General features: G+C 51.7%; 1 protein-coding gene across 2 annotated transcripts in view; it reads right to left on the bottom strand.

The window, feature by feature from the left end:
* The window catches only part of TMOD1 (tropomodulin 1), an 84,986-nt gene that overhangs the window by 58,149 nt on the left and 12,095 nt on the right, over positions 1 to 14,742 (bottom strand). The window contains exon 2 of one of the 2 annotated variants that reach the window (XM_043891172.1): positions 6,403 to 6,546. In XM_043891172.1, the coding sequence (XP_043747107.1) occupies positions 6,403 to 6,522 (120 nt within the window). In that variant the 5' untranslated portion in view covers positions 6,523 to 6,546. Of the gene's footprint in view, positions 1 to 6,402; positions 6,550 to 14,742 lie in introns of both variants that reach the window. The other variant, XM_043891173.1, reaches the window with a different exon arrangement.

Here is a 14,742-nt window from a genome sequence, read left to right as displayed (position 1 = left end):
TCCACTTAACCCCACAGAGACAAGAAAGGACAGGGCCCCTTGGGGAATCAGTCACAGCGGATACTTTTAGCACATGGAGCATTCCTCTCCCGTGGGAGTCCAAGTGCAACAATCTCATGATAAGCTCGAGTTTTTCCAGGCCGCAGACTAAGACAGTTTTGAGGATTTTTTTTTTTTTAACTGTGCACAAGTTTGGAATCTTCTGCTGCAAACAAAGCAGCTTTCCAATTCTGCGTACTCTACTGTGTCACATGACACTGGAGCTTAACAACTGCATCGCTGCAAACATACCTGTTAACTGAATTCAGGTCATGAGACTGCCAACAACTGCTCATAAACTCAGAGATGCTTAGAGCTGGAGGGGGTGTCAGAGGGCAGCTAGGCCACCTGTGTCCATTTTGCAGACTGGGAAACTGAGATCCAGAGAGGGAAAAGCACTTGCCTAAGTTGGGAGCAGAGCCAGGATTGAATAAGGATCTCTGCATCTTAGGTTGTCCCTAGGAAGGAAAGGGGACAAGTTTTCATACAATAACCCCCCCCCACCCCCAACTATAAGGCCAGAGCACATGCATGGCTCAAACTATCTTCCTGAGGACTCCAGTGGAGCCTTAGAGTGTTGGGGCTAAGAGTGAACTCAGAGCCGTGTCACGGTTCCGCCACCGCCTCACTGCAGTTTCGTGGACAGGTTACTTCACCTCTCAGTTCTCTCATCTGCAAAATGGGGATGCCCGCAGCGCAGGATTAGGATGACAGTTGAATGAATTAATATTTTCAAAATGCAAGAACAGTGTCTGCACATAAAAAGTGCCATCTAAGCCCTTGTTAAACCAGAATTAAAACAGGAAGGGTGGAGCATATAAGAGAGAGGACAGTGGGCCCGGGACCTGGGCTGGTTCTCCTCAGACGAGCGACCAATGCAAGTTCCCTCCTCTCTCTGGGCTCTGGTTCTGCTCTGTGAGTTGGAGGGCTGGACACCCGCCGGCCTCTGCGTCCCCTCCAGGCCAGCGGCTGGAGGCCTCTTGTGGTCTGCATACCTTCAGCCTCTCCCTGCGCTGTGATTTCAGAACACGGGTGGAGGTCGGGTGAAACTCAAGCTGGAATGTTTGTGCTCCCAGCAGGAATGGAGCCCCACTAGATCTTTTCAAAGCTCCCATCCTGACTTGCAAATCAGGTAATAGAGGCACCTCTGTGAAGGGCCAATTGTGAGGTGGAGACAAAAACCCCACTGGTCTCAGTTATCTCCTATCCTTGCTCTGATTTCTCATCTCTTTTTCTTGAACTTAGAGAGAAAGCGGTCTTTGAGAATGTCCACTTGAAACCACAGTGGTATGAGGATCGCAGGTCTCGGATTGCCAACCCCACTCCAAAATTCAAATGTACTTGTACCTTCCTCCTGCCAGAGGGGGAGGTGGCGCTCTTTGGAGCCTGCTTGAAATCCGAGTCTCCACACCCTGGTCCTGTGATGCAGGGCAAGATAGTCAGCTCTCTGTGCCCCAGGTTCCCCATCCCACCTGTGTTCACAGGAGACCTTCCTGTTAACCACCTGCGAGGAGGGCTCGGGTGTGGCAGGGCACAGAGGCCCTGGGAATTTGCTTCTGGGGCCAGATACTCTGATATTAGGAGTGGGGCCATTTGCCAGTTTGGAAGGGGAAATGGAGCTCCCAGCTGAGGCTCAAACAGTTCTCAGGGGCTCTGCTCTGAGAGGGTTCCTCTCTCTGCCTACTCCAAGGTCTGACGTCTGGCTCTGAACCTTGTCATCACACATCCAATTTGCAGCCACAGCTTAATCCTAACGCATCTCCGTCTAGGGACTCAGGGCAAGTCCAACAGCCTGAAGAGTCAGAGGCGGAAGGCTTTGTTGGCTTCCCGGGGAGTCTGCACTTCACCCTGGGAGCAGCAAAGATTCTGCAAGATGGTGGACGGGTTGCAGAGAAGGGCAGGGCCCTTGCTGATCTTCAGGAAAGATCTCTGTCAGCAAACCCACCACTCTCTGTCCTCGGAACTCCCCGGGCTGCTGAGACAATCCACAGTCTTTAGTCTGCCTTCACCTCCCTCTCCCCCCAGGTCTAGCTCCCTTCCAGGCTCGGCTGGCCCTCCACCGGGACCCCGCCTACACCCCCTGCACCAGCGGCTCTGTGCCCGAGCCTCTGCTTGTGGCCTTCACTCAGCACAGAACTCTTCGTTTTTCTTCACGGCTTAGAAAGACCCAGGGCCCAGATTCAGTGGCACCTGCTCTGTAAAGCCTCCTCCCGGCGGAGCTCGTCCCCTCCCTGAGTCCTCTGCGCGCCTCCACGGGGGGTGTGGTTCACCGGGCCCGCTCCCCGCTGGGCTGAGCGCCTGAAGGTCAACTCCAGTGGCCTCACCTCGGGCACCATCTCCCCCTGGTTGGCTGTCAGTGTGGGCAAGAGGTTGTGAAGAGCAAGCAGAGGATACGTTCCCGGAGGGGTCTGTCACTCTGTGGGACCTAAAACTCAGGACCCCCAGACCAGGATGCTAGGTTATCTAAAAGATGACATTTAGTCAAATCTGGAGGTAGGATCAGTTTATAAGCTCATGGAGACTTAGCCCTGAGTGGGGCCAATGAGGCTCCATCATTCCATGGACCGGGGCAATAAGGTCTGAAGGACAGCAACGGGCTCACGGTGATGTGAATGTAAGGGACCCTGCCAGGGCTGCCCTGGAACATCTAAGCTCTTGTCTTGCATCTTCTCTGCTAACCTACACTGCCTTCTACACGAGCTGTGGCTACTTCAGGGTTAGTGAAACGGTACAGTAGGATTTACTGTACGGATCACTGTTAAACTAGGTTTGAAGAGTGACAGCTTTTTAAAAAAGATGTGAAATATCCCATTTTTAAATAAAAGTATATCAAATGGAAAATTTACTTAATTCAGTAATATTCATTCTGTACCTTCTCTGAACTGGTCATCGGCCGGGGTACCCAGGATGTACAGACACAACGAGAGTGCAGCAGGCCACCTCGGGGCCCCGCCCTTGGTTCTGCCGCAGCTCTGTGGTGACTGGCCAAGCCACAGATGTGACCAGTGAGCTTCCTGTCTTGTGATGCCATCACCTGGCTGCAGAGGCAAATTCTGAGCTTAAACACATTTACATGTACTACTTATGAAATGCAAAGATAAAGACATCAGTGGAAGGGATTCCTCTAGATCTTTGTACATTAGTTGTTTAGTTGTGTCTGATTCTCTGCAACCCCATGGACTACAGCCCGCCAGGCTCCTCTATCCATGGAATACTCCAGGCGAGAATATCCGAGTAGGTTGCCATTCCCTTCTCCAGGTTATCCTCCCAAACCCGGGATCGAAGCCGTGTCTCCCACATTGCACGCAGATTCTTAACCACCTGAGCCACCGGGGAAGCCCTCTACTTCTCACTTAAGTCTTGCCATGACACATTCCCTACCACCCTGAAGCAGCTGGCTTGAGGGAATGGTGGGTAGGGCTTTTGAAAACTCAGTTACAGCGCAGCCGGGCGGTGACACCCTGCAGGGCCAGGGCGAGGATCCCCATGAGTCCCTGCACGCTCTGATTCAGTGTCCAGGATGTGCTGCTGCTTCTCCCACGACCAGGACTCACGGGCCCCGGAGTCAAGGGTTGGCACAGGGATCCAGGAATTGCCAACATGCACTGGATCATGGAAAAAGCAAGCGAGTCCCAGAAAAAGATCTCCTTCTGCGTCACTGACTACACCAAAGACTTTGTGTGGATCACAACAAATCATGGAAAATTCTTAGAGATGGGAATACCAGAACACTTTACCTGCCTCCTAAGAAACCTGTATGCAGGTCAAGAAGCAACAGTCAGAACCAGACATGGAAAAATGGACTGGTTCCAAACTGGGAAAGGAGTACGTCAAGGCTGTATATTGTCACCCTGCTTATTTAACTTCTATGCAGAGTACATCATACGAAATGCCAAGCTAGATGAAGCACAAGCTGGGAGAAATAACAACCTCAGATATGCAGATGACGCCACCCTTATGGCAGAAAGTGAAGAAGAACTAAAGAGCCTCTTGATGAATGTGAAAGAGAAGAGTGAAAAAGCTGGCTTAAGACTCAACATTCAAAAAATGAAGATCATGGCATCTGGTCCCATCACTTCATGGCAAATAGATGAGGAAACAATGGAAACAGTGAGAGACTTTATTTTCTTGGGCTCCAAAATCACTGCAGATGGTGACTGCAGCCATGAAATTAAAAGATGCTTGCTCCTTGGAAGAAAAGCTATGACCAACCTAGACAGCATATTAAAAAGCAGAGACACTACTTTGCCAACAAAGGTCCGTCTAGTTAAAGCTATGGTTTTTCCAGTAGTCATGTATGGATGTGAGAGTAGGACCATAAAGAAGGCTGAGAGCTGAAGAATTGGTGCTTTTGAACCGTGGTGTTGGAGAAGACTCTTGAGAGTCCCTTGGACTGCAAGAAGATCATCCTGATTATTCATTAGAAGGACTGGTGCTGAAGCTGAAGCTCCAATACTTTGGCCATCTGATGTGAAGAGCCAACTCATTTGAAAAGACACTGATGCTGGGAAAGATTAGAGTCAGGAGGAGAAGGGGATGACAGAGGATGAGATGGTTGGATGGCATCATTGACTCAATGGACATATGTTTGAGCAAGCTTTAGGAGATGGTGAAGGACAGGGAAGCCTTGCCTGCTGTAGCTCATGGGGTCGCAAAGAGTCATAAATGACTGAGTGACTAAAAAACAACCACCCACTCACTATCACAACCGGTGACCCTAGTGACCCACCGGCAAAAGTTTTGCTTCCTGTTCCTAAGACCTTATGCTCTGCTGGCCTCAAGGTCTTCGTTCCAAAGGGAGGAATACTTCTACCAGGAGACACAGCAATGACTCCATTGGATTGGAAGTTAAAACTGCCACTTCTGCGGCTCCTTATTTTGCCTCTGAATGAATAGGCAGAAAGGGAATTTCTGTGCTGGCTGGGGTGATGTGTGTTGATTACTGAGGGGAAAATTAGCCTGCTGCTCCAGAGGGGTGGTAAAGAAGGGCATCCCCTGAAATACAAGGGATTCCTTGTATTTCTATAGGGCTTTCTCAGTATTACAAGGCCCAGGGATTAAAGTCAATGGAAAACTATAATAACTCAATCCAGGCAGGACTACTAATGGTCCAGGCCCTTCAGTAGATTCACTCCATCAGGCAAAGACTGAGGTGCTTGCTGAAGGCCAAGGGAGCAGAGAATGGGTAGGAGAAGAGGCAGTTATAAACACCAGCTATGGCCACGTGATCAGTTAGACAAATGAGGACAATACTGTTATGAGCATCTCCTCTGTATTTTTTATGAACATGTTTGTGTATGTGTGAGTCCATGTATGTATGTATGCATTAAGTAAATATCTTTGTTTTCTTCCCTCATTCTCTTAACATGTCACAAGGCATGTACTGATTTTATATGGTGGCATTTAAATATGGTTAATTTTGTATCATAGGATTAAGCTTCAGGCTATCAAGGAGAAAAGTAAACATCATGCAAGGACTTGACTTCTTCTGGCAGGTACCCAGGATAGTTGTATCACATTGGGCAGAATTATGACCTTGCTATTGTCCTATATGGAGATAAGTGTGATTTTAAAAGATGTGTATGGGTGCCAAGTTGACCACAAGTGGACATGTGATGATTCATTTTATGCATCAACTTGACAGGGTCACAGACTGCCCAAACATTTAGCTAAGCATGATTCTGAATGTGCCTGTGAGGGTATTTCTGGATGACATTAGCACTTGAATCGGGAGACTGAGGAAAGCATTTGGCCCTTCCTAAGGTGGGTGGGCCCCATCCAATCAGTTGAAGGTCTGAATACATGTACCACAAAAAGGCCGAAACTCCTACCAGCAAGAGGGAGTTTCTTTCTGCCTGACCTTTTTGAGCTGGGTCATCGCTTTTGTTTTGTTTTCTTGTCTTTGGACTTGATCTGAAACACTGGCTCTTCCTTTGTCTTGAGGCTGCCAGCTACTGGACTGAAATTATACCATCAGCTTTCCTGGTTCTCAGGCCTTTGGACTCAGGCTAGAATGACACTTTCTGTTGTCCTGGGTCTCCAGGTTGCCAACTGCAGATCCTGGAACTTGTCAGTCTCAATCATCATGGAAGCCAATTACTTATAATAATAAATTTCTTTATATCTAAATCTATTTATCTATATATATATATCCTATTTGTTCTATTACTTTAGAGAATCGTGACTAGCACAACATACACACACGCACGCACACACCCTCACAAAGGCAAGATGACCCTAGAGCTATTGCCGTAGAAGGAAAGCAGACATGGTACTCCAGGCGGTCAGCCTGCCCCTCCCCCAGGCGGTAAGTGTCACCGTCCTTGCACGTGTGACAATGTGCCCCCTTTAGTGCCTACTCACATCAGGGTCCAGCTCATCCAGCTCATTTTCCAGGGTCCTCAGCTCTTCTTCTGTTAGGGCTCCAAGGATTTCATCTTCATCCAGGTCACGGTATTTCTCTAGTTCTCGTCTGTATGACATTGTGAAAGAGCTTTCTGTGCTGACCTACTGGAAAGAGAAAAGTCTTAGAAAGATCCTCCTTGGATTCATTCTCAGAGCAAGTAGATGCTTGTCACTCACAAGGAGGCCTGGGCATGTTTTATGAATTGTCAGGATAATAATTACTATAATGGAATCCTGAATTAAGCTGGATTAGTTCTCTAATAAACTGTGCAAGGTAAAAGTCCCGAGGGCATATGCGGTTTAACAAAATGTAACTGTTGTAATTGGCATGGCCATTTGTTACAAGTAATAGATGATTATAAATGGCCTATGAGTGCCTGAAAAGTGTTTCATTCTTCAAGTAGTTCAAATATTTTCTGTATAACTCTCCACCCTATATACCCTTATGGAAAACATGAAGGCTGGACATCCTGCCAAGGCCTATCTTAAAAGCAGGGTGAGCGTCAGTGGTTCATTGAGCACCTGCTGTATGCAGGCTCTTTCCCCACAACATCTCATTCAATCTTCGCAAAGAACAGCTGACATTAATAGCTAACTTATACTACCATACACCAGGCTGTGATTAAGTAATTCCCAAGGACATCCTATTAATAATTTAACCTCTGTGGCAGGCATTCATTCCCATCCTGTAGATGAGGATGTTGAGTTTAGAGAGGTTGAGGGACTCACAAATCACACTACTAAGAGGCCGAAGAATCACGACTGGAACCAGATCTGCTGTGTTCCAAGCCTGCAGTGTTCTAGCCTCTGCACCTGCACCTTTTCACAGAATCCCCTGACTTCCCGGCCAGAAGGAGACCTCCTCATCCAGACCTCTCATTTCACCTCTGAGGGAGCTGGCTGAGAGAGGCAGTGAATAACGGGAGGGAGGGGCTCTGGGAAAAGGGGGTCCAGGTCTGCCACTTCCCAGCTGTCCTCCTTGCTGGAGACGCCTACTGCGCGTTCCCCACAGCACAGGGGTACCTGGCACCCGTGTCTGGATCCCGTCTCTGCTACTTCCATCACCAGGACGCTTCCACACCTGAGAACTCAATCAATCCTGGTGCCACGCCCTGTAAATTGAGTTTAACTAAAACCATTTTATCAACAAAGAAACTGAGGGATGGCTTAGGCCTCGACTCAGAATCCCTGTCACCGGACCCCACCTCTCACCTAACACTGAATTGTATCCCCTCCAAATTCTTACGTTGAAACTCTAACCTCCCTACCCCACCTCAATAACCCAGTACCATGTTCCAAGAAACAATGTGACAGTACTTGGAAAGAGGGGTGTTGCAGATGTAATTAAAGTTCAGTGAGGTCATGCCAGAGAAGGGTGGGCCCCTAATTCAATAGGACTGGTGTCCTTATGAAAAAGGGAAATGTAAACAGACAGGCAGACAAGAAGAGCATCACGTGAAGATGAAGGCAGAAGCGGAGGCGATGCTTCTACAAGCCGAGGAATACCAAAGATTCCAGCGAGCCACCAGACCCTGGGGGGAAGCCTGGAACGGACCCTCAGCCCTTGGAAGGAACCAATCCTGTCAATACCTTGATCTTGGACGTCTGGCCTCTGGAACTTTGAGACAATAAATCTCTGCTTTTTAAATCACTCAGTGTGTGGTACTTTATTAATGGCAACCACAGCAACTAATACAATCAGCATCACCTTTCTTGCAGCAGTTTGTGGTTTCAGACTCCAGTGCAAACAAATACAAACAAAACCCGTGGCTCATCTGTGAAACGACTGATGGAATTTTCCAGAGTAGAGAAAAACAAAACCTAGGGAAAAAACCAACTTATCAATCAAAAAGCTGAGAGTAATTGTTAATCTAAAACAAAGTAATTAAAAATAAACAAAAACCAAAGTTGACTCAGCTACCAGAAGCAGCCTCCATTTCAGGAAGAAAGCAGAGACCCATGCTATTAGTGCAAGCCCGTGCCTGTGTGGGCCTGTTTGTAGGAGAAGCCCGTGTGTGTGACAGCTGGTTTGATAAGAAAGGGCTTGCTTCCCAAATACAGAAAAGGCCAGCGCTATCCCTTTTTTTAAGCATAGCTCAGCTTGACCTGATGTCTTCCTCTGACCAGACCCCAAGACTGCAGTGTTCAGACCATAAATGGGCCCCCCTCGATTCATTTCTATTTGTTTCCAAAGAAAACACAAGCAACTGACAATGCTCTGATATCGATGGAAAAAAACAACCCTTCCTGAAGGCTTTCAGAGAATAACCTAATTTGGATTTTCCTGAGTAGGGAGCCAGGAGAGGCCCTGTGATTTCCATCTCGGGGCCAAGAGGACCCTAGTGAAGGGCTCAGATGCTTCCAGGCCATCACAGAGACATCTCCAAACTAGCATCTCTCAGGTGGGCTGCAGAACACGTTTCTGGTGCTCAGACAGGTCCTGGGTTGGACAAAGTTGCACAGGACTCTGGACTCCCTCCGACTTCTCAAACCTGTCGGTGAGCTTGCTGCGGCAGAGGTCCGTCACCACGATGGTGTGGGTGCAGGCAGAGCTACCCTGTCCTCTGGACCGTGAAACCAAATCTCTGAGCAGCCTCTCCTGGAATCGGAGTCTCACGGAACAAAGTGTGGGAAACACAGCCTTAGATTCACCTCTGGGTCACATGAGGGACAAGAAGGGACTCGGGGAGAGGGCCAGCTGAGACACATTTGGGGCCCCGGCAGCTGCCCATGCTTGAGTCCTTAGCCGGTTGGCTCATTTTCCTAGATGGTTTGCACTAAAATCCTTAGAAAAAGTCATGGACAGACCCCGGAGAAGGGACACACTGGGACAAGGGAACAGACAGGGAGAGAGGAATCCATGTCAAAGCAGTCTGCGGAGAAAGGAGCTGGGAAGAGGCAGAAGACACACAGGTGGCAGCTAGGGGCCTGCTAAAGGAGCGGTGGGGCTGGCTGGCAGGCACCTTCAAGGATGCCCTCCTGAGGGCTGTAATCACTAAAGCTCCTGAGAAGTCTCCATCTCAGGGCACACAGGAAAGTCACTGTTCCACTTACACACTCCGAGGTGCCAGTGAATTTAAAAGTCCTGTTTCAAAGGATTTAAAAGGCCCTTTCTAATGTCAAGTGTCCTGTGAACAGAGCGACCAGGCATTTCATTAAATAAGCTGAGAGGAACGGAGAACGCCAAAGGTAAACCATGAAGCTGTCGGCGTCAAGCCACACTCATCCACTTGGCTCCCAGGGGTGGTTTCTCTAAAGTGAGATTCTTCTCCTGTGCTCAGTGACGTGTGGAAACTGGAGGTCGGGGAGAGACAGGGCGGGAGGGAGGTGGAAACACCGTGTTAACAAGAGCCCACTGAAAGCTCGGCTTTAAATGATGGCTTGGAAGAGAGGGTATTTTATGGCTGTTAGTAAAAGCCTCTGTTTCCTGGTAAAAGAGGTGTCACAGATGGACACAGCCTGAGATGCACAGGACTTTGGCCGGAGTGCTAGCTGAGCTGGTAACTCGCTGGAGTGACCCTCGATAAATCCCTCCCCTCCCCGGACCTCTGCTTGCTCATCGGTAAAATGAGTATCAATGGACCAGGAAGTTCTACTCGTAACCTAGTCCCCAGGGGTGGTGTCTACACTGTGCTCTGGGGAGACCTCAGGTCTCCCAGACCCCTGCAAGGGGGTTAAGTGGGAGAGGCTAAGCAAGGGTGCTTCCGCAGTACTGCCTGATTTATGGGGATTCCACAGAAGATTGCTCTTGACAAAAGGCTTCACCTACTAAAATAAAAGGTTGATATCCAGTGGGCTGAGTTTCTTCATCTGCACAGTGAGAGGATCACAGTACCCAAGCTCTGAGTCAGGAGCAGCCACAGGTGCTGTGAGGATGAGCCTGCGGCACGCGGGTAAGGGGCAAAAGCCTGGGGCTGGGGCGTGGTTGGCATGGGCACCGTACCCATCAGACGCGTTATTACGAGGCTGCCATGGCGACGGCCACTGCTGCGGCTGCTCCCTTCCCCTGCATCCCCTGCCCTCTCCTCAGACTGCCATGCCCCAGGTAAAGAGCTGTGTCTTATCCTCATGGCCCTGCTGCCTAGCCCTGCGCCTGGGGACGGTGTCAGTTGGGCACGAATACATCTGGGCTTTGATCTAGTGTCTTGGGAACTTGGGGCAAGTCCTTCTCTTCTCGGGTCCTCTGCTTCCCCATCTTTAAAGTGGAAAGATCTCGGAGGGCTGGGAACCCAAGAGGGGAGGGATGGGCAGGAAGGGGTGATGCTGCTGCCTGCCTTACAGACGGGCTCCTGAGCGAGAGCTGGTGAGAAAAAGAAAAGGACAATTTAAAACACATTTAAAAACGGAAGTCTTCCAAACCCTGTGTATTTTCACATGAATGGCATGTCTGGCCTCCCGGCAGGAGCCTTAAGCTGCTGCTAAATATGCAAAAAAGAGAATTTGCCACCTGTGCCAGAGGAAAACTAGGCAGGATGGACAGTAAAAACGGACGGGTCAAGCACTGAGGCCACCTCTCAGGAAGCTTCGGGAATGGAAGTTCTGGAAGCAGCCCCCAGAGGACCAACAGATCTTTCCCAGGAGGCGGGCGCAGTCACGTAGGCTGATGGCTCCTCCAGCGTCTGCCCCGAGGGACACTTGAGTGGGAGGTGCTGGAGCCGCATCTTGATTTACGGACCACACTTCCCCGAGGTCGGGAAGAGCTGAGTCACAAGTTCAAATGATTATTTTCCAGTTATACCGTCTTGTTATTTCAGCCACAGGAAAGGGAGGTGGATTCACAAAATAAAGCTGATTCCTCACAGCCTCTCTCCTCTGCTTTTGTCTCATCTTCTCTTTGGGGAGACATTTTGGCCACATGTGATTTAAGCCCATGATCCCTGCGCCTCTCCCTTCCATTGGGTCCGGGACATAAGAGTGCCCCAGATGTCCCGTCCCTTCTGCAAGAGCAGTCTCCCCACTGCCCTCCTCCCGAGGGCACCTCTGGGGGCAGCAACGCTTTAGACCACATGACGCCCCACCGCCCCTGATGACTGGACAGACTGGATGGTGGGTTCATGGACAGCCCATCCACTGGCTAATCGATGACCTATGTGGTGACTTGGATTAAAAAAAAAAAGAAGAGTTGGATGAATGAGCTCCTTCATTTCCTGGCATTTTGTACTGGTTCCAACAAATGGAGGGGTCTCAACAGAAGAAAATCACTGTCTCTCAGCTCAGGAGCTGGAAGTCCAGAATCTAGGTGTGGTGGGGAGGGCTCCGTCTGGAGGCTCTGACAGTGAGTTGAGAGATGGGCATCGCGGCGTCGCAAGAAGAGCCCCGTCCCGGCTCCTCGGGCCTGGACGGCTGGAGCTCATGCTGGATTCCCATCAGACCCTCGTCCACCACCATCCATGTGAGGCCCTCCTCACGCTCCCCCCCTGCCCCTTGCAGCCTAACAAGTACGTGACTGTCTCCATCTGCCTCCTTCCCTTCTCCCCTCTCCTTCTCGGGCTCCTGGTGACAGGTTCTTCTTGGCCCGCCTGTTCGCCTGGCTACTGCCCTCTGCTTACATCTCACACCCTCCCCGGGGGCTATCTCCGAGGCGGGGGGTCAGTGACCAGTGATAAGCTGATGACCTTCCCATGGTCTCTGCGGCCCAGGCTCTGCTGCACGTCCCCGGGAGCCCCTCTGGCTCCATGAGCCCAGCCCTGCGTGTGGCCACCTTGCTGCGGCTGCCACCTCCTCACCCTGCTGCCATCAGCCGGCCAATCCAGGCTCCTGGGGGCCAGCCCAGAACCCACCCCTCGACTCCCCCAGCTCTGGGAGGTCCCCACACCTGTCAGTCCTCCCTCCCATTTATTCTTTTGAATGGTACAGGTTTGGTTGTTGCTGTTGTTCGTGGTAAAATGCCCAACACAAAATGAATGTGACCATTTTAAGCATGCAATTAGTTCTGTAGGATTAAATACATTCACACTGTTGTATGACCATCACCGCCACCATCCCCAGAACTTCTTCATGTTCCCCAACGGAAGCTCTGTCCCCCTCGAAGCCCTAAGCCCCCCACCCTCCCCCAGCCTCTGAAGCCACCGTTCTGCTATTGGTCTCTACCGACCTGACTGCTCCAAGAGACTCGTCTGGGCGGAACCACGCACTACTGTCCTTCAGGGACCGGACTCCCATCTCCTTGTCCTCCTGGTACCTGTCCCTCCTCCCCGTCGTCACGGCGACTGCCTGTTTTGGATCTGTGCTGTCACAGCAGGCTCCCTGCCTCAGTTCTCCTACCTTCTGTCCGCATGTCCCTCGGCCTCCACACGATGCTTGTGAAAGTCAGCCCTGATGCCGCTCCTGAGGTGAAGCCGCCTTGAACAGTCCCCATTATGACAGATGGAGGGCCGACTCCCCAGCCCGGGGCCTGAGGCGCTCGGAGAGCTCCCAGCCCCCACAAAGCCGCCCCTCCAGTGGCACCCAGCACCCCTCCCTGGGCACCCAGACATTTCGGGTGCCCGCGGCCTGCACGCCCTCTCTCCACCTCCACACTGGAGGGCTGAGGCCTCGCTGCAGCGCCGGTACCGCAGGTCAGCCGGAGATACAAAGGCCTGGAGCCGGGGGGATACCTGAACTCTAGCCCAGGCCGGGGACTGCGAAGGGAAGAAAGTCAGCTGTCCCTTGACGGGATGGGGCGGGCTAGGCTGTGGAAGAGGTAGACCGGTGGGTATTGGAAGGCTGCGGCTCTTTCCTCAATGTCTACATTTTGGAACAGCGTCATAAAACATGCGGCAACGATTACAGCGAAACAGTTCCAAAGTGCAGATTAACTTTGCAGATCAACACAACAAAACCAAGACACCAGTCAAGCCTGCAGTCTCACGTCCCCGTGCAAGGCAAGACACGGGTGCCTCGGCGTGTTGTCACCTGTGGTTGGGTCCAGACAGACAGGGAGAAGGACCAGGAGCGCCAAATCTCCTGCGTGACAGCCCGAGTCCCACCTCGGCCTGAGGACGGACTCTGCCAGCCAGGGCTGGCTACAGAACCCGCCGAGCCCAGCGCCAGAGAGGACTGTGGCATCCTGAGTTCACACAGGGAAAAACTGCCATTAAAAGTACCAAGACACAGAGCTTTCCCTTTCTCTCATGGTCTCTGCCCTGACCTGTCACACTGTCCTTCACGTTTACGATTGAATATCATGGTGCACACAGATGCCTGGGTGCTGCGACTCAGGGCACGCAGGCCAAGCCCTCTGGCTGCCGGCTTCCCTCCCCTGCCCCGGGCGGGACACACACGCTCTGCCCTGGGAGGGCACCCGCCAGTCGGGCCAGGTATCTGCCCTTCCAGTGGGACCACTGTCCAATACCCAGAGATGGGTGATCCCCATGGTACCCCAACTTCTGCACCAGGACACTAAATGCCTGGATCCAGGGATCACGAGAACACTGCCTTGCAGGGCTCCCAGCTGAATGCACCCGGGGCGAGAGCCTGGGTAGCCGCGGAGTGGGGGTAGGGAGGGGGAGGCGGTTTGGATCTGGGGGTGTCAGGAGGCCAGGCAGCTGGAGTCTAAGAACCTGTCCCCAGGAAGCAGGTAGGCAGCAGCAGACGAGAGCTCATGCGAGGTCAGACTCAAAGCCCCGGTGTGTGCGCCACTGTCCACAGGGCTTCACTTAAAAATATACATCCAAAAGTAAAATGAAGAACTTCAGGAAAATGACTGCCAAGCACAGGGCACTTCTGAGAACAGGGGTCCACACAGCTGCGCAGACTGCAGCCCGTTCCCAGCCTGCCTCCCAGGGCACCGCCCTGCCCCGAGGCCCCAGGGCCAGACTCAGCCTTGGCTCACCGAGGAGGGTCCTTTTCTTCCCTAGTATCCTCCAGTCCCTGGACTCTCCAGCCCCTGGGCTCCACAGGAAGCTAGAGGCATGGCACAGTGGCAGAGGGACACCGGGACCCGAACCGGGGGACCCGACCACCCGTCCTGACTGTGGCTGAGGGCTGGCTGTGTGGCCTCAAGCAAGTTGCTATACCTCTCTGGGTCTGTTTCCACAAGCTGATTCACTGAGTGTTTACTGAGCACCCACTTTGTGCAGGGCATCGAGGGCCTTCTCGGGAGCTGCTGCTGCTGCTAAGTCACTTCCGTTGTGTCCGACCCTGTGCGACCCCATAGACGGCAGCCCACCAGGCTCCCCCGTCCCTGGGATTCTCCAGGCAAGAACACTGGAGTGGGTTGCCGTTTCCTTCTCCAATGCATGAAAGTGAAAAGTGAAAGTGATGTCGCTCAGTCGTGTCCAACTCTTAGTGACCCCATGGACCGCAGCCCACCAGGCT

The sequence above is a fragment of the Cervus elaphus genome, chromosome 29 (genome assembly GCF_910594005.1).
Source record: "Cervus elaphus chromosome 29, mCerEla1.1, whole genome shotgun sequence".
NCBI classification, from domain to species: domain Eukaryota; kingdom Metazoa; phylum Chordata; class Mammalia; order Artiodactyla; family Cervidae; genus Cervus; species Cervus elaphus.
The sequence above is the reverse complement of the archived record's forward strand: the minus strand, read 5'-3'. Positions and strand labels throughout refer to the sequence as shown.